This window comes from Xiphias gladius, chromosome 19 (genome assembly GCF_016859285.1).
Source record: "Xiphias gladius isolate SHS-SW01 ecotype Sanya breed wild chromosome 19, ASM1685928v1, whole genome shotgun sequence".
NCBI lineage: Eukaryota > Metazoa > Chordata > Actinopteri > Istiophoriformes > Xiphiidae > Xiphias > Xiphias gladius.
This window is the reverse complement of record NC_053418.1, coordinates 3,996,529-4,024,266: the sequence shown is the minus strand read 5'-3', so window position 1 is coordinate 4,024,266 and position 27,738 is coordinate 3,996,529. Positions and strand designations below refer to the sequence as shown.

The 27,738-nt window shown below is 38.2% G+C and overlaps 1 protein-coding gene and 1 long non-coding RNA gene across 5 annotated transcripts in view; one reads left to right on the top strand and one right to left on the bottom strand.

The window, feature by feature from the left end:
• The window catches only part of LOC120805414, a 42,804-nt gene that overhangs the window by 4,060 nt on the left and 11,006 nt on the right, over window positions 1-27,738 (top strand). For all 4 annotated transcript variants that reach the window (XR_005709552.1, XR_005709549.1, XR_005709551.1 and 1 more), the window contains exon 3: window positions 26,584-26,679. This is a non-coding gene — a long non-coding RNA (uncharacterized LOC120805414). The remainder of the gene's footprint in view (window positions 1-26,583; window positions 26,680-27,738) is intronic.
• npffr2a (neuropeptide FF receptor 2a) lies at window positions 15,485-26,793 on the bottom strand. Its single transcript, XM_040155629.1, has 3 exons — window positions 26,466-26,793; window positions 19,144-19,243; window positions 15,485-16,337 (listed from the first exon to the last, which is right to left on the bottom strand). The coding sequence occupies exons 1-3, from the start codon at window positions 26,791-26,793 to the stop codon at window positions 15,485-15,487; spliced, it is 1,281 nt and encodes a 426-aa protein (XP_040011563.1).

Genomic DNA, 27,738 nt, shown 5'->3' with positions numbered 1-27,738 from the left:
GCAAAAGTACACAGTTTTGGACATAAATAGGACATCTTCAATGAAATCTGCTGTGAAGTGCTGCAATGCTTGCACTCAGTCACGGACAGATGAGATAAGTGTTTAAAACTAACATTTGACATTCATTGGTTTTACCTGCACAACTGGTCAGAACAGGTCAAGGGGGCTCACGTGACAGTCCTCGACAAGGTAAATTGCTGATAACGTTCAGTGTCCTTCAAAGGTCAGAGATAATGCGGAAATTGTTATTGCGTTTGCATTTAGAGGGAAACCCTCAATATGTCATGCCAGGTTAAGCAGTAAGCAGGTAGCACAAATTTCAGAAGCAAAACTGCTCCAGGGGGTTTGGTACATTTGAAGAGCACAACCTGGTGTGTTGTAATTCCGTGTCTCAAATTGTGAACAAAATGACCTGGGGGGAAAAAAGTAAAGACAAGTGTGAAGCTCACTTTCTGGGACATCTTACATACAGAGATATTATTGTATCTTCATAGAGTAAAGGTTTGAATGATGACCTTTTAGGAGTTGTGCTTTTCTACCTCCTAAAACTACCTAGTGTGATTCCATCTACTATAATGGAGATTTTAACTATCTAACTGTATATAAATAAGAAGAGTATTCGGATAAAACCTTTTGACTTTCCAACGCCTCTCCTTTTTATAAACATAGATGTTTCTAATAGCTTGTCAGACGTGTCCAGTGAACAGTGCGATACATTGTACTTGAGAGAGTTTTATATGACCACAACAAGTCAGCTGATGAAACAAAACTGAAGAAAGGGCTTACTATGCACCTAAAACTCAGCTCTGGTTCAACTTAAAACCTCTTGATATTTCACACATTATATGCAAAAAAAAATGCTGCACCCTCTTCCACTTGCAGAAAATGTTAAAATGAATGGTAAGAAGCTTTAAGTTGTTCCAGAGCTGAGTTTTTTGATGGGAGCAAGCCTTCTCTTTAGTTGTGATTCTTTTGCATTGCCTGTGTCTGACCAGTACCTGATACTGACAGCAGGGGACTAAAATTTTTACATTAATTAATGACATCTGACAGGTAAAATTTCAAAAAATATAGGTATGGTTCTTCTGGAGTTTTGTAGTAAGGTATTTAAGTTAAAACATTCAATACATGTAGCTGATTAAATATTACAATTTAAAAAACAATAGCCAAAGCACCATAAGTGCTTTTATGTTGCATATGGTGCTATTAATATAAATTTCTGAATATCTGAAAAAAACCTTGCTTGAAAACCATTTTCAGCTATTAAGCTACAAAACCATTTTTGATAAGGGTGAACAGATCTTCTGTCATATTCCAGTGTGTAGTCCAAAGAACAGACCAGGAACATGTATAACTACTGTACATCTAAATTTGAAATGTCATCACTGTTTCATCTCTGATTTGAGGAGGCACGCTGGGGTCTGTAAGTGAGAATAATGGTGAATTTATGTACAAAGCGTGTACCTGCTGGGAGGGTTGACATCACCCCTGACTGTAAATTCGCTGCGGCTTGATGTCCACAGTATATAATCCCACGGCTGAGTAATTTGTGCTCCCTGAATGACTGAACGCAAGCCACTAATCTTAGCCTAAAGAAAATATATTCATAGTTCGTTTGTTGAGCTGCATGGTGGAAGAAATAATTACACAACAATTGAAGCTTAATCTGTGGCTGAATTTATCTCTTCATAGGCCCAAAGTCTTGTGGGAAGTAGCAAAGACTAAATGGCTCATATCCAGTGATTATTTATTTCATATAAACTCTGATAATGATGTTTGATTCTCAGCTAAAAGTATTCTTAAACTATCAGAATGTTTACAGAAATGTCTTAGTTTCTCCTGCAGGACAATCCTCTTTTCCACTTCCCATCAGTATACTGCTCCAAACTTTTTATTCCAGTCAAGGGGGTTTACAGGAGCTGTTTTTTGCGACTGACTTCATATTCCTAGCCGGTCTCTTTCTCTATGTAGAGGGATTGTTTTACACAAAACGTACCGAGTTGCAGACAATTGCAGATGTTTAGGGTTCAAAGTCCAGATGAATCCTAGTTAGTAGGCAGTCGTGTGTCACATTTTGTTAGTTTATAGATTCTTAAATAGTTATGAAAAGTTTGCCTCAATTTCCGAATTTGCCTTAAAACCAGTTGTAGGATAAACTTGTTAGTCATTGTCCCTCACAACCCAGCTCATGTATTTTGTTTAGCAAACTTTAATTCTTAGATCTGCTGAAAAGTTTTTCAAAAAGGCAATGATTTCTGGTATTTAGTGCATGCCTTGGCAATGCACAATCCCATTTGTTGTGGTATCTCGGTGCAGTATCTGGGCTTGGCAATATCTGTACATCCAGCACAGTTAGCTGTTGCCTCTCCAGGTCCTCACATCTGTCCCAGCACTCGTCCCCCGGGGAAGCTGGTTGACTCTTGGCAGCAGCTTTCTCTCCTCCTCAGCAGTCTGATTGACGCAGAAGCAAGGAATGGCTGACTCTAATGAAATGTGGTTGAAAACGCTGTTGACAGTTGTATTTTGTGGCTCCATGCAGACCTATATGCTTCCGCTGTTTTGTGAGTAGTTATTTTAAATGACTGTGGTAGCCTTCTGTCGCACAGTTCAGAGCAGGTTAATAACAAAAATGGGCATGTGGTGATGACATCCTTCCACAGTTTTCAGTTTCCATTTGACAGCCTCTCCAAGGTCAGCCTGAGGTTAGATGTTAGATGGCAGTTAGATGTCTGTTGCTTTGCTGCACTTCCTTTGTATACCCATGTCCTGCTTAAAACAGTAGCGCAATAGTCATCAACTCTGATAATTAATCAGTGATGAAATGTGGCTCAGACATTCATGTTCCCCTGGGGATGAATAGGACTAACTTTTTTTTGTCCCTGATTCCCCCCCCCCTTCATCTAAAACCATTAAGGGGTCACGGTTTTAGTTTGTCCACTACTTTGGTTTAGCGCCACTAAACCTGCTAAACATCAGCATGTTAACATTGTTATTCTGAGCATTTACAGCCTCACAGAGGTGCTACCATAAACCATTGATCTTGTCATTCAAGTATTCATCCACTTTTATCCTGTATACTATACTCCTGTCCCAGCATACATGTAGCATGATGCAGAATACACTTTCGACAGTTTACCATTCTGTCACAGTTAATCACTCTGTTATACTTACCCTTAAACGTATTGACAATTTAGAGATTTCGGTTCTAACCTGCATGTCTTCAGACTGGAAGGCAACAGGAGCAACCAGAGAAAATCTATGGAGGCAGAGAACATGCTAACTCGACACAGAAAACGAATTCAGATTGATTTCATTGTCCTTCTCCTGACAAATGGCAGCTGTCTTTGAGGTGAGGCACCAGGTGGGCAAAGGCCACACAAGGGATTTTAAACCCACGTAGGCAGAATAATGTTATTTCAGTCAGACTCTAATGGAAATTTGACTGGATTGGCTCTATTCAACGCAACTTGTATGCCCAGACAGCCAGCCATTTCACACTGGGAATGGCAGACAAAACTCTCTGTTTGGGGGGGTGGGGGCTTACCATCATGGCTCAACACTATTAACAGTGTTATGTGCACACACGGTGGAAAGAGCTGCAACTAAACATTATTTTTTATTAGCAATTCATTTTTATAATATACAATAAACTAATATTTTTAGTTTAGTATTTAAGTAATGAGTAAGTATTTAATCAACCGCTATGTCCTTGAACGTCAACACAGATGTCTATGAGGACAACAGTTTGCTGCCCAAAATGTATAACCCCTCACACTGTATGTACATACTGTACAAGCACAGCAACTGCATATGCAGGAGGAAAAGCAATCTTGACACTTGTTTTGAGGAGAAGTTGTGCAAAACCTGTCGTTATCTTCATTATTATTATTATTATTATTATTATTCATTTTTATGGTTTGCAATGCATCCTATTTTGGGAGAGGAAATGTGTTCCATCAGGCCAAGTCGTCTTCAACCTTTTACAGAAAGGGTGTGAAATTAATGAGCACCAGGGAGTTGCCTGTATTTATATAATTCTTCTTTAAAATAATACACAGACACCCTTTCAAAGTTATGAAGAGAAATCACCCAGTCAGTAAAGGGATGAAAACGTGTGCATGTGTGGATAGTGTCTGTGTATGGAGACACCCAGTGTAGTCTGTATAGTACCAACTAAGAGTCCACTATTGTCTCTGTCCAGTGTAACAGGGCTGTTGGAATGATTTTAAAACTTAGAACAGCAGCAAATTCTCACATTTGAGAAGGTGGAATCTAACTTATTTAATGTTTATGAAAGTTTACTCGGAGTCGGCTCAAAACTAATGGACACTATGTCAAAGAGGTTGTCGGCGTGGCTGCATTTTGTAAAAACGGACGACCAAAAAGTCGAGTGTAAACTTTTGCAAACAGCAGTTTGCATATCCCAGCTCAGCAACCAACCTGGCAGATCATCTAAAAATGGTAGGCTAACTTGTCTGCGTTAGGAAGCTCCATCAACTTTCGTGTCGTGTTTCGAAGCTTTGATTGTATAATCCTCAATAGTTCTTGTGCTGGGATCAACAGGTAAATATGGGCAGGTGCACGCTGGTCGGCTCTGAGTCTGTTGTTATCACTTTAGTATAAAATAAATAGGTTAAACTGTTTTAACATGCTGCATATAATAGCTTGTTATGTTTGTTTAGAATTCATTTAGGCTAATAGGGCAACCGGGTGGATTGCACTCAGTGCACTGTGGCCGATATAGTTAATCTAGTGGTAATGTGCGGACCCCCCCACACACACACACACACAAACACACACACAACCAATTGATTGGTTGAAGAGTAGGTTCGATTTCAGCCGACAAAGATTTTCTTTGGTTTGACTACAGCCCTAGAAATCAGATATCTAGATCATGAATGTTTGAAAGCTGGGATAGTGGGTGGTGTGTTTTCAGTTTGCACTACAGAAGCTACCACTGAGTAGCAGTCAGCTGTCTGGAGATGTGTTGCGTGATTACGTGTGTAGCTATCTGACCATCTTATTATTATCTCGTGGTTGGTGCAAATGGCAACATGTTTCATCTTAATCCTTTTGATATGAGCCACTTTTTTGTGAAGTCAGTGGTACATCTCCAGAACCTAGTTTACCCCATGAGAAGAATGTTTGCTGTGATTCAAACAGCCTGCCAGTACACAGTAGATTTCTCTTCAGTCTTCGCCTTTCACAAATCATGATCAGTGAAACGGAGATGCCCAGATATTTTGGTTATGCTGTCAAAGCTTATAAATGAGACAAAGTAAATTGAAAAAAAAAAACCTATTCATTGGCATGTGTGTATCAGTGCTTTGTATGATTCTTTTTTTGGTGTAATATTGAAGTGGTTACCAAAAGGTATATTGAGAAGAATGAAATAGATCGGAACACGACTCACAAAATCGTTCAGTTCAGAATAAAAAAATAAGACATCATCTGCTTTCTTTTTGCACCCGCTGTATGTTGTGTCCGCTGCAGCAGCTGCATTATTCTAGCTGAGCCCCTTTACAGTGAAGCCTGTTCTCTCAAGAAGCTGTACCAACAATCCCTTCCTCCTCTGCTTCTTGATATGATCCATCTGGAGTTTTTCTTTGCACAGTTAACATACAGTACTTCAAACCTATACCAGTTTTTATTTTTTTATTTTTTTTTTTTTTAAGAAAATAGCCACTGTCCTAGCCATCAGCCGTAATCTGTGTTGTTTCGCTGTTTTTCCATAATCTGCAGTTTGAGCAAGTCAGATGCTCTGAATCAACTAACCAGCATAATATATCTTCATATTTGTGGTGTCCTACTTACAGATAAAATAGTCTGACAACAAGAAGTGTAACATACTGCAGCCAGCAACAGTCTTATGACAAAGAAGCAGGTTACATCTTAAACAAAATGAGGAAAATGCTGCGATTTTTCACTACCCAATTAAGTATCTTTGATTAGAAACTACCTATAACAAATATTTTTTGCAAAACATTTGTGCTGTAAGATGAAAAGAATTATCAAATTAGTTGACAACAAATCTCTTTCATTAAAATTAAATGAAGAAAATCAAATCCTCGCCTGATATACTGTATACTACAAGCAAAAATATATTGCAGACATTATGTACAAATTACATAGCTACTAGAGAGATTTTAGTACTTTATTGTTAATGAGTTAAGACCATTAATGACCATTTGGGCATTTTGTTGTTCACAAGAACATAAATGCACCCTCCCACAGTTTGGGCAAATTGAAATATCTCTTGATACAAAGGCAAGACAGAAACGAGCTTGACAATTTTAAAAAGTATAAACACAACCACAACTTTTTTTCCCCATTGATTCAATACTGTCTACAAATTATCAAAACAAAAAAAGGGTATTTTTAAGGAAATATACAGTCAGTGACCAGAAAAATGGAGCCTCTGCTCCTGCAAAAGACTACCCATTCCATTTTTTTGTAACTTAATCTTTGAAGGGATTACTTTTGAAAAACCTGTGAGCATAGTAAAGACTGCAGAGTGGGGGGGCAGGACTTGATAGACAAATGTGGGAGACATGGAGCCCTTTTAATACCTGGGGGTCAAATTTTTAATGCCAGAGCTCCACTTAACATTAGAATAGTCCAGGTTCATTTAATCATTGACATTATGAATCTCCAAAGGAATGGACGGAGGAATGACTGAAACTTTCACTGCCTCTTTGGGAATCTTGCATGATGGGCCTTCTGAACATAAACATTAAAAAAAAAACATACAAATATTACACAGTGCACACATAAGACATAAAAATTACATTGAGAGAAAACACTCAGCATATACACAAAGCATATTTGACATCCATCATCTGAATACTGCATGTAATAAAAGAGGTGATACCTCTTTTGTAAAGACATTGCATCTCGTCACAGTACACAGACACGCCAGGAATAGTTCAAGGAAGATTCATGTGAAATAATGTCAGGGAGTCTGCCACCATGATACTCAGATATCAGTACTGTCCGTCTTGGCCATGCGTGAAACACTAAATCCTACATCTTTAACACCAGGATACTACAGGAAGCCTGTTTTCTCTGCCACAGTGCTTTAGAGGTATCCTAAGGGCCAAAAGTGCTGAACAGAGTCTCTCTTTTCTGGTCACTGAATGTACATAGAGCATAAAGAAAGAAGGCAAACATCAAGCTTTTCAGCAAGGTACACTGGGAAAAAAAAAAAGCAGAAAAGAAGTCAAAGAATAGAGACATCGTGTCAGAAATTACACACATTTCTGTTTTGGCAGTTTGTGTTTTGACAGTAACCATCCCTCGGTTTTTACATTTTCATGTTGTACTGTGGGATAGTTTCAGTACACTTTAATAAGATCTGCCAATTCTCACTGCACAACTGGACAACACTGTAGTATAAAATGACAAGCACAAGTAGACTATACGGTGAATATTGAACGATTTCAGATGCAGCCTCATTGTTACCCTTGCTCCCACGGAGATAAGTGACAAATTTGCATCTTTTCTCATAGACAAAATAATCAAAAAGTAGTTAAGACTAACCCTGTATTTGTTAAAAACATACCAACAATCAATTAATACAGCTCCAGTATACTGTATCTGAATCATGTGACGGAGCAGAGTTCACTGGTTCACAGATCTTGAAAGAAATGACTTTCAAGAAAGGAAAGCACCGTGCCAGGATGAATTTGGCACACAGACACTGCTCTCATCAGTTCTCGCAGTCCTTAGCATCAAAGCAGAAGAACAAAATGTTTTTCCCAAGCCACATCTCTTAGTAAAATTTTCTGCATATCCGTAATAAATTTACATGAGGGAAAAGCACTGCCCATTTTTATAGAGTTGGTCATCCTCAAAATAGCTTCTTGCTATTCATAAATGCTTGATTTTCAGAGTTGTCTCCCTACTGGGAGGATTTGGCTCGAATGAGTCACTGCGAGGCGTGGTATGTTTTATTCTGTTCTGTTTCCAAATAATGCGAGTGAATCCTTCACTGACATTTCCATGGACTTTGATTATCGCAGTACTATTCTGAATAAAACTTTTTTTTTTTTTTTTTTTTAGGGATTGGATTAAGCAGTTTCCATGGGCTGCTTGTTGAATTATCCCATTAAAATTCCAGTTTTCATGATATGGGGTGTAAATGTGGGGACGGTTGCCTGATTAATAAGTGTTATTACTGTGACCCTGGAAAAAACTTGTTAGGGATTAGTCGTGTCTATTTAAATTGTGTATCATTATACTGGTTAAGTTTAGCCCCTGGTCTAAAATCAGCGTGCAAGATATAGTAAACTGCAGATGCCCATATAAATCTTGCTTACACTACATTACTAAGTAACTCTCAATGTTTAGACCAACATTAAACCAACTACAAACCCTTTTTTTTTAAAAGCAAGACAATTTGAAAACTGCCTACCTATTTCTTTGGTCACTGGCCATTGTATTAGAGGGATAATCCACTCTGAGCTGCTCTGATACATAAACATAACAGGCCTGGCGGAGAATATGCCTCTGCTTTGCATCATGGTGTACTACGTTATCACCTTGTCTGTTATTTTCAGATGAATCATAACACCTCATCGTGCATTGCTTACATAATGGCCCGTCTACATTTCATTGCAAAGTCATGGTTACCCTCAGTATTTTACCTCAGATGCTCTTTCTTTGATGCTAGTTTTGAATTGATTGACAAACACTGGTGTTTCTTTTAAGTTGGCAACCACCGCAAAGTGGTGACCTGCGACCTGTGTGGGGAAAATGCGCAGCCCGGTCATTCATTTGAATGGAGCCAGTTCGTCAACGCAGTCGAGTTGCATTGGCCAATCAAGTATATGTAAGCGCACATTCTTGGTGGACTACTTTGTAATATGAATGCTGTATTTTTGCTGTTTACCTTGTGATCACGGTGACAAATGAGAACACAGTTGCACCTTGATAGTAACGTTTTTAAATCCTGTCTGAGAGTATAACAAACAGTTGTGGAGTGTTTTGGCATTTCACCCTTTTAAGCCTTTAAATGCGTTCATGTTCTACTCCAAGTGGACAGGCTGGATTGTATGTCATTGTACCTGGTGCCTAAACAACACGCCTCCGCCAACGCATCTCCATGCACTGCTTCTAGACAGGGCTGCTGTCAGTCTAAATCACCAATAAGGCAGAACAAATGTTGTCAAGCAGTTAGATTGCCATCTCTGTAACATCAACATAGAAATGTAATCAGAAAATTCTTTTTTTTTGTTTTTTAACTTGATTTCTTATTCATTGTATTCCCTCTATCAGGTGAATAATATTGTATGCCCTGTACGGAATCATTTTCACTAGGGCAACTTTGCGTTGCACAGTGAATCAGAGATTTGGGGCAAAATCTGTTTGAAATTCTATTTAGTTATTGAAGTTTTCTTTTTTCCTAGAGGCACAGCAGTGTAATTTTAAATCTTCTGGTAATTAAATTCTCAAATCCCTTATGTCAGCTTACGTGCAATGGAAATAGTCATTATACCACTAATACCACAAAGCAGTGGCATTATCAAGCCTTTGTTAATACTCAAAACTGTCATTCTAAACCTTGCAGTTATATTTTGTGCAGACAATCTCAGAGGTAATAGATAATGTGATGAATAGCCCTTCACAATTAAATAGGACACCATTTACTTATTTACTTTCTATAAAAACCATCAGAATTTGTGTCCCAACAAATAAATGTTTAAAATTGTTATTTAACTTCATTTAAGAACGTTTAGGTGCAGACACATAAACCAGACATGCCAGTACACAAGATACTCACATGCAGACTATACAAAGTACCAAGAGACTCCAGATCTTAAAAAACAAGTTCACAGTAACTCATTCACACTACTTTAAAAAAAAAAAAAAAAAAAAAAAAAAAAAAATTGAAGCAGAAAGGAGTTGGTTTTTCTTTTCTTTTTCTTTTTTTTTCCACCACAGGCACCAAAAAGTACAAGTTCATTACATTCAATACTGGAGTGTCACAATTAACATCTCGTTATGCCAAATGGCTCTGTTGTGATGGGGCATGTCACAAGCAATTCTTCAAATGCCATCAAGAGTGTTGTAGTCAGTTCAAGGATTTCAAATGGCAGCTTTAAACCCAGAAAAACATAACAGTTGTTTATGAAAACAAACTGGAAATTGTGAGCTGTTTTTTTTAACTTTTTGTTGTTGTTGGTTTTTTTTTTTTTTTACATTCTTATTACACTCTATTTTTGGTTTTACTGTATAGTAGGAAATACTGAATTAGAAGTTCAATAATGTATGAGTACCAACTGACGTGTCCCGCATTAAGTATCAAAATGTGCTGAGTATTGTAGGTTGGCAGCAAGCTTTTTCTAATTCTCGGGCTTGTTTACTTATATCCGATGAATTTTCTTTCCTGATCAAAATCAGGTAACTTAAGACTCTATTTCTATGTAGTTAAGGTTCTTTTTTGAAAAGACTGCATTAAGCAGTTTGGCAAAAGTTGTCAAATGAGAAAAAGGGTTTAAACATGTTTACATTTCCCAAAATATGGTTTTGTAAAGGGTACCAGCACCAAAACTCAGGTATTTTGTTGGCATTGATATCCAACATTTTTGAAACAATACCCAGCCATAGCTGTAAGGTTTAAAAGGACAACAAACTGACATGACCTCTTGTCATGTCAGTTTTTATGCTGTGGCTCAGTTGGATTTCTGATCGCTGGTCCCACTTTGGATCCAGGTTGTGAGTTGGGGAAAATACAGATTTTTTTTGAGTTTACAATAAAATTCCAGAAAGCCGAAACAAACAACATTCAAAGGATAATTCAGATTGAATACTGATTCAGGTTCAATTAAATATCAAATCACAACTATGACCCTCGGCCCACAAAGCTTTGTAGCTTACATAACAGCACTAACAGATGCACTAAGTATGTTCCATAGCCTATAGGAATCACATCCAATTATAACTGGATATGGAAACAGGGTGGTCAGTCAACCAGAAAATCACATGATGATAAATTCTGTCAGAATGCATAATAGACAACAGCACTCAGCCCAAGTGAGTAGCAGTAATTACTGAGGACGTGTGAACGGGCGCTACAAAAAGGGGTCAAATCAGAGTTGCAATGGGTCCTCGCTGTTGAACATGTTAACACATCACACATTCATACCCAAAAGGGAGACATGAACCCTTTTCACCAGATAGGTCAAGGTTTCACTGATGGATGCTGAAACACTGCATGGCAGAATAAGTTATGAGTGCAAAGAACATAGTTGTGAGTACAGTATAGAGGGTGGTAGAAAACTCTTAGCAACTATGTCTGGTGCCATCTTGGAGGTCCCTGTAGAGATAGCACTTTGTTTTGTGATCCTTGTGGTGGTTTTAAATTCACAGATTTTTATAAGTACTGAGACTAACTTGGTAAAGGTCTAACAACTCTTAATCTAATTTGTGTGACTCTCTCATATGACAGTACGTGACTTCAGCAAGGTTAAAAATGCCTGGGGCTCCCTACCACTCAACGGAACTGACATAGCCACTTAAATAAGTGGCAAAATATGTTTGCCACCAAATGGAAAGTGCAGTTGCTTTTGATATTCTAAGTGTAGATATCTACTGACCTGGATGATTGATAATCTTTGCGGACAGCTTGTCAAAAGTAAAGGCGCCTGCTTGTGACAAGTGTGAAAATCTTTAGTGCCGGCTGTGCAATATATATAGTTTTTTTTTTTTTTCCCTGTCGTGAGGGCAACCTCAGTGCAGAACTACTCAGCTACGGCTAAAAACCTGCTGCTGAACCACTGTTGAGTTGATTTTCCCTAATTTGCTACTGATCCTTAAAAATGTTACATAAACCGCCTAAAGCTCGAGATTGAGATTGGGGAAACACATTTAATGCATCCAAGTCTCCAGAACTCAACAGCACAACCTTAAAACTGAATGGTACATTTTCATTATTTAGATAAACCTGCCAGCATTGCAGACTCAGTACTACAAACTGATTCATCCTTTGCAGTCAAGAAGAGGAAATTACTGTTGGTTATTTTAAACTTGCTTGTCTATAATTGGCCAGTAAAAAAATGTGCATGTGTCAATTAATGTATTAGATATTAGATTATACATTATATATGTGAATGGCAATCTTAAGGTATAGCATACTGTACATAGGGGTAGCCTAGCTTTCGTTAGGGATTCTTTATCTGGTGGGGCACTGATTTGTGATTTATGACATTACAAATAATTCAGCTCGTAGTCTCTCAATTTGGCAAACAGAAAATCAGATAAGAAATTGGGTAAAGCAAACAAAATGTCACTCAAAGTACCCACCACGGTCAATTTGTATTGGTTTTTAGTCCACTCTGGATGGAGTTAAACATTTTTCAACTTCCGCCAGTTGTTGCCTCGCATTTTTGCACCCTTCAGGCTATTTCCTCCTCGTGTAGCAGGTTTCCACGAAAACCATCACCCTTTTCCTTCTTGTCTCTTTGTAGCTGGTTGTCTAAATGCCGCCTTACGCTGTACAATTGATTTTCTGTTTCCTTGAATTTATGATTTTTTCTTTTTAAGTGTGTGTTAAGTTCTGCTTATGGAACGTGTTTTTCAACAAGTAAGACCAACAACAAGCTGCTGCTGTCTCTCTCACAAACATAAAACCTATCCCTTCCGATGCAGGAGAGAGTTCTCCCCAGGAGAGATCTATCAGAACCTGAATATAAATATTCTTATTAACAGGGCAGGATCTATAGTACGCTGCCAATATACAGATACAGGTAGAAGAGTTAAGGACCTCCAATATGGCTGCCAAAGAGTGGCTCATATCACTTAGATGTTATTTTATGAATTTTTGCTGATGAATGTTGCTGATGATTTTTTTTTTTTTTTTTTTTAAATACAGTTTTATACATCTTCGCTCTACAAATTTTCAAAATTGGACCCTTTTAAAAATGTAACAGATGCCACCAACAGAGTATGTAAACACTTTTGAACCAAAGGTTGTTTAGTACATTACCCTGCAACAGTTTTCCTAATAGTTACTGTAGTTCACACAGAAACAGATTCACATTATCACTTGTAATCTAAGCTTTAGACTCATTCACAGATATTTACAGCCGATGATACATGTTTTAGGGCCAATGCGTTTACTGTACAGGTTAACTGCAAAAGACTGTTCATAGAGACCAAAAAAAACAATTAATCTGAGATTAAATGGCACATTCATAACAGGCTCATGAGATATTCATGAATAAATAATTTTTGATCCAGCATCATTACACTTACATGTTTACATTGAAGATTTCAGAATAAAAGCCTGGATAAAAATTTAATTTGTAAGTGGATGGTTCACATAAGAGGGAAATCAAAGCTTTCTCCTCTATTCTGCACAAAATGGTCTTTCAAGCCTGAAAGCACACCTGCACAACTGGCCCTTCCCATTTTTGTGCAAATTCTGTCTGGTTTCCTGGTTAATATATACTGTACATGCCTGTTCAATCATTAAATAAAACTGTAATAATGGCTAAGGTGAAGTACTTCAACCAACTGAGGCAAGCTAACTGTCCCTTGTGTTACTCTATTTTGAGTAATAGCTTTATAATTAAAGGCTTAAGCATTCTAACAACAACAAATCATTAACTTAATCATAACATTACCATGACCATTATTATAAATCTGCTCCTAGCTTCCACAGCTTCTGATTTGACTGAAAATGATGTTGGTGGGACAGATATGCCCCCCCCCCCCAATAAGATAATTACCAACACTAACTCAAGGTCAGGGCTGTGCGATATGACGGTATGTATCGTGTGATGATAGAAAAACGTCTATCATCATCCTTTATCGTTCATTTGGTTGTGTCTCAAATCACAAGTCTTTTCGCCCACACGGCACGGATTGCCGGCAGGAAAATTTGCATGAAGGCAACACAAACAAACATGGCAGAGAGTGACCATGACACAGAACAGCGTCATTCCAAACAGGAGAAGGACTCTGACCAGCCAAGATAAAATGAGGAGCTTGTACTTAAAAGAGGGCCTAGTTCTGTCGCATGGATGTGGTTGGGGTATAAACCACTTTACCAAACTGTACTTTGCCAATTTTGCTGCAGACCAGTCCCCACAACAGACTCAAAACACCACTAACCCCTTTTACCTCCAATGCAAGAATCAAGTCAAACAGTACGGGGAGAGTCTACACCACGTGGCAAAGAATTACGAAGATGGACACGGCCCCAATTCACACGGTCGAGAAACGGGGGTTTCGTGAGTTGGTGCTAATAGTTAAAGTATAAACTATTTATTTGTTGAATTTACGGAAAATGTACTGTATTGTTATATGTATCCTTATCTGGATATGAAATTACCTATATCAGTACATGAGATTTTGGTCATATTGCACAGCCCTGGACTAAGTGATGAAGTGAAAACAAACCTCAGTCTAATCGTCAGGCTCGGATTGGTGAGACATGCTGCTGTGACGATAATCTAACAACAAGTGAAAAGACTTGATCAGTTGGTCAGTTTTGTTTTCTTAAATATAATTACAGTTGTGGGTCTAAAAGCCATCACGCTGTATGGCCATGATCGCAGATACCCTCTCGCTGTGATGTAGTCTCTGGCTTGACGTTTTGAGACCTTTCTTACTTTTAAGCCTTGTTTAAAAACAGTTTTGTTTCTTTGTTTTTTGTTTGTTTGTTTGTTTGTTTTTTTTAAATCGTCTTTATAAATTAGTTGACATGACTTAATTTTGCAGGCTACAGAGTTTTTCTGTTCATGGTTTGAAAGTACTTTAACAAGTGCAGGGTAAAAGTTTTTCATCTAATGTGCTGATCTACAAGGAAATTAAATCAAATTATATTTAAGTAGTTAATTTACTTTTGAAATCTGCTCTGCAAACATCAGAGCATTTATGTTTGTTGCATCTTTTATACATTTATACATACAGTTTTTATAAGGTATGTCACTGAGCAGGACAGTAGCCTATTATCATTGCAATATCAACCAATCCTAATTGATTAATTATGCACTGGACAACGAGAGCTTTAAGTTTTGTTTTCCCTTTTATAGGTAGCTACAGTCCCAGCAGCACAACCTGCTTGGCACAATATGTGCAACATAAATTTTGTGCTTTGAAGGTGATAAATAAAGATTAACAACCACATTAGCTATTCTCTTTTCAAATTGGTAATTCAAATTTTAGTTATAGACGTGTATTTCTGTACACTGAAGTAGCTTGCTGTGTTTATTGTTTTTAAGTGGTGCAGGACAGTCAGAGGGATAAATTACTTTTTTTCAGTTTTGTACTTCTTTTTTCTTTGTCTTTTTGTCTTGACAGTGTTAAAATCACCTTGAAAAAATTACATATAAACATCAGCTTCTAATACCTATTCAGGTGAGCCTTGCAGTTTACTTGTGCTCAGTGGAGGACTTGAGTTTGAATCGTACAGGCAATTTCCTTGAAATGTAATCACCTTTGCTTATCACCTTTTTAAAGAATGTCTCTACGTGTCTCCTCAAATAGACACTGCAGTCACACCCCCACTACTGCAAGATGCCTTTTCCAGGTCCTCCATGACCAAGTCCGTTTCAGTGACATGGTGGATTCGCCTGGAAGAGTTCTTATCCAGGCTGTTAAGAGAAATAGGCTCCAGAGTGGTTTGTACATTATTGGCTGGCAGCACAGAGTTTCCCTGCAGCCTGTGCGAGTAGGTTTTCCTCCGCTGTCCGTCCGCCGTGCAGAGGCTGAACTTGAACACAGCTTGAAATCCACTGCGGAAATTCTCATTGAAGAAACCGTAGATGATGGGGTTGACGCTGCTGTTGAAGAAGGCTAGCCAGTGGGCAAAGGGGTAAATGTAAATGTTGATGATTCTGTACTGTTGCTCAGTCAGGCTGGCATAGTCACTCAACATCATGAGAGTCCACAGAGGCAGCCAGGAAAGGATAAAAAGCAGAGCAACTATTAGAAGCATTTTAATCACCCTTTGCTTTTTCTTTGACACAGTGTGGCGGTTGTCGTGGCCCGGCTTTCCTCCTGTTGGAACTGCTGTTTTGAATAGCGTAATGCCAATCCGGGCGTACATGATCACAATGAGAGAGAGAGGGGCAAGGTAGATATTTGCAAACAGGACAGTGGTATAAATCTTCCTCATCTCCTGGTTTGGCCAGTTCTCTCTGCACCAATAAAAAGGGCTTGTTTTGTTGTCATAGCCAAGTAACACCCGAATGGTTTGCTCCTTGGTCACTTGTAGCATCACCCCAGAGGGACACATGATGGAAATGGCCAGAACCCAGATAATGACTATTATCAAGGTGGCTGTGGATATGGTCAGTTTTTGCTTGAATGGGTAGACAATGCATCTGAATCTGTAATAGGATTAAAAAAAAAAAAAAAAAAAACAGAATAAGGGAGATGCATGTAAACATTTAACCTGATTTTGAAAATATCTTTGCCACTGGAAATTGAGTGACAGTAAAGAACATTTGAGAACATTGGAATTAAAATAATTTATAAATGGACAAATCTAGGCTCCAATCACATTGAAGGGCTGTTGTCAAAGACCTCAGGGTCATAGATATAAAAAATGGTGATGAATAGCTCATGGAACATTTTGAGATTGTAAAGGACCGTTCTTTTGAGGTACTGTGATATTTCTTCAGACAGCCCAGCTCTCTCAGTTTGGGGAAAGAAAAAATCACAAAATGTTCTTCAAATAAATATCATACATCCACAGGTGTCTGGTATATTTTGATCTTTATAAATCAGCTGATATAGGCATGGCCCCCCCCTTTTGTGTAAATGTTATACTGTATATTTCCATCTACTTGGAAAGCAGCATCCCCCTGCAGTCTGTGACAGTCCAACCAGCAGCAGTGTGTCTGAGAATGGCAGCCACAATCAAGTGAGAGAGTGTCGACCTCTCCACCTTTTCGTAGCTGCGATCTTGCTGATGAGGTGGCTAACATGAAATCTTCCTTTGTGCTTCCTATTGAAGGCAGGCCAGCCTTTCATTATCTCTGTCTCTGTGCAGTGTTGGAAACGTGTGATAACCACATCTGTGACCCTCTGGCCAATATGCTGTTTTTAGCTTTTTGAAACCCCACTTGCTGAAGCTTTCATAAAAATGCTTTACCATATATGTATAAGTAAAGATGCAGTTGACACTTGATGCTCATGTGCAGGTGATTCCACACAAATTTCACTGTGACACTGATTTTACAAAAAAAAAAAAATGTCTACATGTGAAACACAGGAAAATGTGTATGCATCATTCTGTGCAAACATTCATACTTATGGCTCCTGGAGTGTTAAAATGACTTCCTGTTATGGGAGCTTCCTGCATGATATTGAACTCACTATGTCCCTATCTAGATCTAGAAAGATGCAGCAGGAAGTATTCAGGTCCTTCGCAAGTGTAAAAACACGTTAAACAAGTTAAATTCCTCCAAAAAAATCATACTCGTTACTACTGATGAATAAACGTGACATGTAAGCATTTTAATCTTCATGTATTAGAAGATAATCAGGTGTTGTATCGAAAATCTGAATCTGCACAGTAACTAATACGTTTAATTGTGAAATATATGTGGTAGAGTAGAAAAACACAATATTATGAAATTTGGTTAAAGTTAATCTGGAGTTTTTGATCTCTAGTAGATGTATCAAGGAGGTTTTTTTGTTTTGTTTTTTAAATGTGTGGGTCCCACATGCGCACATGGGTGATTGGATACACATTCCTAACAATTGTTTCACACTAGCCCACTGACCTACGGGTGGGCAGAATTGCGACAAGATGTGCAACAATGCACCAGCAAATCTAGTGAGGAAGATTTGCTAGCAAGTAGGCATGGATGTGAATAATTCAGCGTGTTTTTTAGACCTCACACAAGGCGTTTTGGAGAATGACATGGTTTGTAAACATAACTTTTGTTTATGAGAAAACTCCGCAGAGCTCCTTTTTAAGTAGTATAGTGAAAAATGAGCAGAAACATTGCAGGGGATAAATGGAAGGCATTACAGCTTAGATAACAGAGGAGACTCTCTCTAGTCCTCAGTGAATAAGAATCTTGGGATCGTTACTTTACAACAGAGGTATTCTGATGCTTCCAGACCCAAATGATCGTTGATTCTTGAATGACTAGTTGGTGTTAGTGATATTTAAAAAAAAAAAATAAATTAAAAAAATAATAATAATCATGTGTCAAGTCTCTCAGTGCCACATGCTGTAGTATCTGGATGGTATAATGGATACCGATGTGATTAGCATTAGGGTCATATATGGATAGATTCAGAAATTAAGACTGCAGAGGGATCTGTGTATGAATACAGTACCTGCAGGAGTACAGACGAGAGCTCTTTATCTCCTTACCCATTCAAAACTGAGTCTAATCATGTGGCTGATAGATAATGTGACTTTGACTTTTGGATGTCAAAGCATTTCAAACGCCATCCGTCCTTTCCAGAGGCGCCGACACCCTCCAGTGATTTTCAAATAGCGACAGAGTGACGTCACTACACGTCTAGTGTCTGAGGACCTGGAGATGTTAAGATACCAGCCCTGTCAGTTTTACAGCTTGGAGAGCTGTTGCCACCCTCTCGTCCTCCATTATGTCCTCTAATTCCACTGCACGTGTCTGTTAGCTGGGCTCTAGTGTTGACAACAAAATAATTCCTCACTGTGAGACTCTGTAGTCTCCCTCCAGTGGTTTATAAAGAGATTAAGCAAGATGACTGTTGTCATCCCGATGAACAACAATGAGGTAAAAGTGAACAAGTAGCAGATGAAGATGATAAAGCTATACAATTCCTTTCTTTGCAAGACATAACAAAAAATTTACAGATTTGGTGGATGAAATTTTGTGGAAAATTAGAGGAAGGGCCAGGGAACAAGTTACTTGATTGGGGCAGATAAAAACTACATCCTCATCAAATAATCAAAAAAGCTCTCGGAAAGAGACAGAAGAAGTACCTTTTTAAACGTTCAATTTTATAATATTTTATCCCATAAATTAATAGAATTTTGTATCCTGGTTTGTGCTTTCTAGTTTTATCTGTTTTCTTTTGCACATAAGGGGCTTTATGAGGTGCAGTTGAAGTACGAAAGATGCTTGAAAAAAGAGATGTACTGTGTCATTTTTATGAAGCAGTAATGGTAAGATACAGCCACTGTACCTGTCAACAGCAATAGCAACCAGAGTGAAGACAGATGCTGACACGGAGATCCCTTGAACCATGCCACTCATTTTGCAGACAAGGCTTCCAAAAGGCCATCCTATTGACAGGAAAGATGCATTCAGCTGATTAACCATTGAGACATCAAATTCAGACAGACAGCATGGTAACTGGGCTATATAAGTTGGATTTAATAGCTGTACACTACACGTATGAATTCAGACTGCTTCAAAAAGAGTCACACTCGCTAATAAATCAATTTGCCATAATGTCATGTCTGATTTTCATAAGGGGGAACAGTCCCTTCTTTAGCAGTACTTAATCAGGGCTGCTGGTGCATAGCAGCAGTGGTGCTGAGAATGTAGGTGTCTTATTGTGGCTGATTTAAAATAATCAGACTGCAGGCTTCCGTCATATAAATAAAATATAAACCCCCCCAGCTTCTGTAAGCTGTACTTATGTTTAACTACCATACACCTTTATAATAAAGGTTGTCTGGGGATGAAAAATCTTTCTGAAGTTCATAGCAGTGGGTATTATAAGTGAGATGAAATGAAATTAATGATCTAGAGTTTCATTATCGGAATTGTTGGATCTAGCAGTTTTTTCTTTCCAATATGAGTCCCACAGCTTTATAAAAGTGCAGTACCAAATTGCTGGAGTACCCCTTTTAAAGGAAGGATTTGGTGGGAACTAGAAACTAAGCAGGATGAGGGTGATAGGGATGGAAGAAGTTTTATGATTAGAATGATGCACATTTTATACCATCCTTGGGGCGGTAATGCACCATTTTGGTTTGCAAATGTAAGCAATACCTTTAAAAAGACAGTTGTTTGATGTGAAACAAGTTTTGCTAGTGGTCTGGTTTCACTAATGTTACACGACCAGACTGAACATTAGCTATTGGATTGGTCGTATCACTACGTAGTTGAGAAGACGTGTACATATACTGTGTGTGCATAAATTTGTCCCTAAAAGTTTTTTTTTTTTTTTTTTTTATCCCTTCATTAAAACAAACATGTAACTCCAAACACCTTTTTAAGTTGATAATCAGTCTGTTTCAGGTTGTCAATACAATGATCAGTGCTGAACATGGCTGTGTGTCGGCTTGAGCTCCTGTTTCCACGGAACTGATTTTACACCTTCCTGCTATCTATATAGGTCGAAATTATTTCAACTTTAACCCTGTTCAATATTAACCATACATAACATAACCAATCGCATTACATATGACCAAGAAGCTTAAGTGCAGAGAAATCATCTATGATTTTCCAGAGATAGATTTATTTAATTTTAAAATATGCATTGGCATTTTCTTCGACATGATTTTACCCAGTTCTTGTTTGTAGATAATGTAAAATATTCTTGTATGATGATGTGTTGCAATCAGGCTCAACTTGAAGAGTGCAGCTCAGGCTGCTTGTCATATGAAGCCTTCTGGAGGTGGATGTGCAACAAACAGTCCTGATCTTTGTTCTGATAGGTGGAATGATGCAAGCACTAGACTAGGATGGTGAAACTAACGATAAACTGAAATGTCGGCTCCGTATTTTTTTTTCCTTTGCTGTTTATTTACGCTTTCACTTTTTTCTTTTTCTTTTGTTCCTTTTGTCTGCATTATGTTGGAATGCAAACAGCTTGTTAATCCTTCTGTCAAAACTGAAAAATTTAGAGCAGATACGGACTCCTGCGTAGGCAGAAAACACTAATTGGCCAAAGTCTGACGGATCTTGAGCTACCAAGTGTATGTCTTTCAAGAACACTACTACAAACACTAAACTTATGTACTGATTCTTAGTTACTGCAGTTTGAAGTTGCTTAAACGTTCTAAACAAAAATAAATAAATAAAAAAAAAAATCTGCTGTCACATTTCTTAATCACAATAATAACAGGTTAATGTGATAATAATACATCTAATCTGTTACTTATTGAGCCGCAAAAGTATGAAGTGTGATATGCAGTCCCATTATCCACAATCTTGTTAAGAAGCCGTTTGATGTTGAATAGATGCGGAAACTGTTGGGTGACATTGTCGCTTTAATCTTGTCCTTATGATGCTTCTTTCATGTAATTCACAAATTTGCAAGGAGCCAATAACCATTGAAGCAGATGACAAATTCCCCATCACTGTCCACTGACGCATTATGCACTATAAACATCTTAATGGTGCATTAGATTAAAGCCCTCTCGGAGAGACAGTTTCAGAATGCTAGTTGTCCAGTTTTAACAGAGGCTTTCATTAACGTAAACCACAAGAACACAGAGGCAGAGGGACACACACATCACATCCCTGATAAACATGTCAGGAGGATATTTAAAAATCTTATTAAATCAGTTTTTTCAAGGCACGGAAGTCTAGAAAACTTATAATGAACAAACTCTTGTCCTTCCAACCTGGCGTTCAATATTTAGCTGAACACTCAGCATCACTGTCCTGTTGTTGTGATTCATCACCTGGTCAAATGTCATTGGCTCTCTGAGTGTCCCACATCCCGCAACTGAAAGGCACTGCACAACATGTGGCTGTCATCCCAGATGAGCTGGGCCCAGTTTATGATTGACACAGAGCTTTGTGTTACAGCTGAGTGAGTTCAATTTTCTTGTCTTTGACACCACCAAACCTTTTGCCTCTTGCTCTCTGAGTCTTTCATGTGCTTTTTTGCAAACTGCAGCCTGACTTGCCTTGACCTTTTTTTTTTTTCTTTTTTTTTCCACAAAGGCATAATTTTCTGCTTCTTCCACTCTGATCGGATTTGACAAGTGCTATTCTGACTGTTGTGCTTCTAGCAGGATCTCCCTTTGCAGTCAAAGAGCGCTGTTGTTTTGTCTGTGATCTTTGGCTTCTTCGTCTCCTCCTTGAGGGAAACAAATTTTTTCCGGGTTTCTCACTGTGGTCAGACAGTTAGCTATAAGAAAAATTGGATTACTTCCAAATCTGATGAATTCCAGTCAACTGGCGTGAAAATAGTGCTCTCCCTTGCTCTTCTTCCCCCCTCCTGTAACTTCTGCCTCTCCACTAGACCACATAACAGACTTGGGTGGACAAAATGACAAACAAATTTCAATACAATAAACAGCAATTTGGACAAGCTCTTAATATTCCTTTAAAGATCTCCTCAAGACATATTTTAATATAAAAACTCTTCCGTGAGTAATTTTTTTTCACCAAAAGAAAAAAAAAAATCGTTAAAAATGATTGAGGTCATATACTTGAAAAATCCAGAATATATATGAATATGCAAATATTTTTGTTTTAAAAGTTTTAACTACTGGAGACAGTATGTCTTCATTCTCAGTGTGTGCACATCACACTCGTGTAAGCTGCATAATGGACATGTCTAGCTTCCAAACCAGTTGTGGTGTCCTGAAAAACATCTCGTATGTACACACCTTAAACTGAGATTTAAGGTGAGCACAGAAACCTTCCCCCCTTTAGCAGATGAATGCGAAAACAACCCTCAAGCCCTGCATCATTCTGCACAGTTAATGTCAAACTTTCACTTAAAGTAACAATACACACTTTTGAGTGGGGAGAGACAAAGTTTTTCTTGTTACTGGTTTGCTGTTTGCTATTCTTGTCATGCTGTGCATTACATTACAACACATCACATTCATTTTGCAGACGCTTTTGTCCAGAGCAACTTACAGTGAGTGCATCAAACATGAGCTACATGTCAGTGCACTTTTTTCCTCCTCCTCCTTTTTTTGATAGCTAAGTAATATTTCTTGCAATAGGAAATTGTAGAGTAGCAGAGTGGGCAGAGCTGCAGGTTCAAGAAATATTGTCCCTATTGTAAAATTGCATTTGAACATTTTGTTATAAAGATAACCTCAATGTTCCGTAAGATGGAAACACAAACATTTCAATGTGAAGAATTTTCTTTGGTGTTAATGATTTGGCCCCTTATTGTTTGGCAGCCATGGTAATGTTGACTCTAAAGCAAAGTTTATAATTTGATCATCTTTTTTTTCCTTGAACTTTGTGAAGAAGAAATGGAGTAAGTAATTAAAAGACAGCAAAAATCAGCACAATACTGCTATTAGCATGCAACTTCCACCCCATTATAATCATGTCAGTATTTAAAATCTCATATTACATATTACTTTTCTTCCTGGTGAAGCCTTTCAGTTTCATTATGCAATCCCAGTGCTTCAGAAAAAGTCTTACACTCCTCTCCAGATCGATGCCTTGCTGATTTCTGTTGACAGTTTCTGCACTGAAAAGCTCTGGCATCTGCGGGACCCTAAACAGACACATGCCGTGTTTGGATTTGAGTCGTGACTATCAGTTGAATTGGCCAAAGCTCAACACCATTCAGAGGACTTTGAAGGCATTTTCATTGAATAGACTGCGAAGACTAAGGGCTGAATAGTTCCTGGTTCAGACTACTCAACACCAGTTATTCACTTTATCCCTTGAAAGAACTTTGGCTTTATTAGTGATTATGTATGGTGTTAAAGCCTTTAAATTTGCTCCATTTTGTATTTAGACTGCAGTAGTGAAAAATTTGGGAAAAGTTAAAGTGGTTGAGATGAATTCTGAAGGAACTGTAAAATGCCAAATGCATTAAACGTTTTCTGATAAAACAGGTTAGATTTGTAGTTTATATTGTGCAGACCATGGCGAGCATCTGTCCGCCACTCAGCTGTAAAAGTCTGTTTTCTATCCCAGACCACCCCTGCCCCCCATGTTTCCTTCATTCATTATTTAGTTCTGGTAGCTGCGAGCTGACTATTATATTTGAGGATTTAATTCTGAGTTATGTTTTTACAGCAGGGATTTAATCATACAAAGCACTCTGCCTACTGGATTTCCCCAAACTCCATGTCAGGGCCTGAAATGTGCCTTATTTAGACAGTAATGACTCATTACGCGGTTTTTGGATGCGTGATATGTGCTCTAGTGAAGAGGCAATAGGTGGATAATTGGTGTGTAATTATCTTTTTAATAATATAAACCAATCTAAAATAATCCGTGGAGGTGAATAAGGAAATTTAGTTGATCTACAGTCACTGCAATCACAGCATATTCTTTTGTCATTCGATTGGCATTCTTATCATTAACACGGTTTGGTTGTTATTTTCAGAATGACTCTTGACAGGGTTATATCCAAATCAATTTCAAGAAGCCTAAGAATATGTGGAATAAATTTTCATTTAAGGTTTGTCATGTTTTGAAAAATTGATGGCCTAGATTTTAGTCAGTTGCGAGGAAACTTGGGTTCATCCTGAATTTTTTTATGTCTGGTTTTCACTGTTTTTGTTTTTAAAACAGAAAAGATTAAGTCATCCCTAGAGAAAACACGGCAGCTACTGTAGAAAGCCAACATGAAGAATCTGAACTCTCAGTCTCTATCACACGCCTTAAGAATCGCTCATGTGAGATTTGTGTCATCGAGAGCTAACTGTCAAGTCAAATCAGCACCACATGTAAAAAGGCCTGGTCCTATTCAAGCATGCAGGGAAGATTATTGCCTCCATGATAAATCACGAATTCAGCCTCTGAGCCTTCTTTTTGACCATCACAGGCAGTTTAGAAAACAATAGGTCATGTCATGATGTTCACAAGGCTCATTTTGCGTGGGATGGCATCCACTTACATCTTTAGTAGTCCATATTTATGCAAGGGTAAACTGAAAAACAAAGGCAGCCCAGCAGTTAATGAAATAATATCAGTGGTTTAAGGGATTAGGGATCGAGGTTGATCAAAGGATTATCAAAGCTAGCAGCCCTGTGAAGCTGTACTGCTTCATTACACCCCTAACAACAAAATTATTTGTTGGAGTAAAAATGGAGAGAGAACTTGCTACATAAATCTTTATCACAATTGGGGCAAAAACGCAAAGATCGCCTTGAGGGTGGCACCATAGGAAAATTTGGGGGTTTTCCTCTGTAGAGTGGCCATTTTAGGAAATCTCAGCATATCAGGCTCATCTCTACATCATCAAAGTTGGCTCAGCTTTCAGCAGTCTAAGCCCGACTCTCACATTTACTTCATCCAACAACCCCAGCTGTTCTTCTGCTCAGCTGTGCTTCAAGATTAAAGCTCACATGTTTGGGATATGCCAATTAGCAGTGTTCCCATGTTTAAAGTAATAGTTCAACATTTTTGCAAATGTGCTTATAACTCTCACTTTCTTGCAGAGAGTTAGATGGGAAGAGCGATACAACCCTCATGTCTGCAGAATAAATATGCAACTACAGCCAGTAGCTGCTTAGCGTAACTTAGCATTAAGACTAAGGGGAAACAGCAAGTTTGCCTCCATCTGAAGGTAACAAAATTAGCCTGTCACTGTTAACCCAGGCAAGATGACTTTACTTAAAAAATTTGAGGCAACTTGCCTTAAAAATGTAAGTAATGGTTAATGGAGAAACTAATTTGAGTGAAATTGATTTTAAACCGCAAAAAAAAAAAAACGTGGCTCCTTCATAATAGTACAATATACCAAGATTGGTTAAGTAATGGAGTCAAACTCAATTTAATGTTTGATTAAATTGTTTAAGTAGAAAGAAATTCCTGTCTAACAGTGTACCAGCCCCCTGAAGCTCAATAATGAACACATTAGGCCTTGTTTGTTTAATCTGAACAAAAGCTTAAGTGTAAAAACAGTGAATTGTGGTTTAATGGGGGGGGGCTATGTGGGGCTATGTAAAAAGCTGAGACTTGAGCTGTTTCCTCGTGTTTCCAGTCATTATGCTAAGCCAAGCTAGCCAGTTTCTCTATAGCCTTATATTTACCATACAAAAAATGAGAGCGGTATTGATCTTCTCATCTAACTCTTCGTAAGAAAGCAAATTAGCATATTTCCCAAAGGTCTTCATTCACTGCTGATGTTTGCTACTGAAAATCTGGTAATTACAGATGTTTACATAGAACATCTTGTGTCTTGTTAGCAGGCTATGTTAGCATTGAGCAGAAAATGCAGCTGAGGTTGGCAAATATTAGGTCATGTTTTTTGAGGTGTCTTGTCATGTTTTGTCTGAAGTGTTTAACACATGGAAAATTCGATTTGTTGGTTCGGTTTGATGACAAATAGGGAGATCACCAAAATCACTGGTGTTTATCCTGTGGAGACCATTAATACCTGTACCAAATTTCATGGCAAGCCATTCAATAGTATAAGAGGTCAAGTCATATATTTGTCACAGATATCTTTACCAAATTTCATGGCAGGTCACTTAAGGGTTGAACTGACCAGCTGACTGACATCGTTATCCATATGACCACATTTCCAGCTTGGCAAAAAATTCCCTGTTTTGACACAAGTTAAAGTCGCAATTAAACAACGCAGTTAAAGCTTCTAATTACTGGCCTGCTCACCTGTAATTATGTTGTCAAGAAGTGTTGTGGGCATGCAGAAAATCCCAACCAGGAGGTCACTCACAGCAAGGTTTAGAATGAACAAGTTGGTGACAGTCCGCATGTTTTTGCTCCTCAGCACGATGAAGCACACCACTCCATTCCCCACCATGCACACCAGGAAGATGAGCAGGTAGGACACGATGAAGATGGCTGCAGTAGACGGCTGATGCAGGTAAAATCCAACATAGGTGATGTTGTTTATGGGTATGACAGACTCCACGGAGGAGTTGTACAGTGTCCAGTTGTCAAAGAGTTGAGTCGAGTTGGTCTCAGGTCCTTCATTCATTTTAAACCTGAAAAATGAAAGACGAGCAGATGACTTTATGGTGAATCAGGTACCTTTCTAGGGTAATTATAAAGAATGGGAAAGTATTAAAAGCATGATAGGTTTTAAAAATGCCTAGCTTTTATATTCTTGGACTGAAATTTAATTACTTTCGTACTTAGTGGCTAAAAGTAGGAAGAAAAATGGTTCTTGAACCAAAAAAAAAAAAAAAAAAAGCTTTTAAGTGACACTATTGGCATGGAACAAAAACACATTTTGCCAATCCATGAGGGTCAATCCGTGTGTAGCCCAAAATTTGTGACCACGAGGCCTGTTCCCACAACAAGCGTGCATGTGCCAGAAAACTTAACAGGAGGCTTGTTTTGCGTACTGTACGTACAGTATGTGCCGTATTCCACATCCTCGGTCACACTCTTGTTAAGCAGTTGCGCAAACTGTTTTCTTTGTTGTATTTCTACATGAAAAAGTTGAAACAAAACAAATGAGCTTTTCTTCTTGCCGTCAAGAGGTCGCAGTCACATTTGCTAGTGTGCATGTTTGGAACGTGTCTGTGTACACGTACCCCTGATTGTAGTATGTACGGAAGCGTTTCCGATGGCTGCGTCCATGTCCATCCTGGAGTATGATCAAGGCTTAAACTTGGCCATGTTCACATTACGTGTAAAGAAATTTTAATTTTGAGGCACTATTGAACACTTACTCTTTTTTTTTTTTTTTGACACTTGGGCTATTTGAAACATAGTGTAAACACACCGTTGACATATTTATCACCTCGTAAAGATGATTAGGCAAAAGCGTTAGCAAACAGTTGTCCGTTTACAAATCTAGCCAAGAAACATTAGCATTCATTTGGATTCATGTTTGTGTGGACCTGATGAATTTCAAGTCCAGTTCTAACTTTTTTTTCAGCTCTGGTTTAACCTGCACTAACCTCCTGGTGGCTCT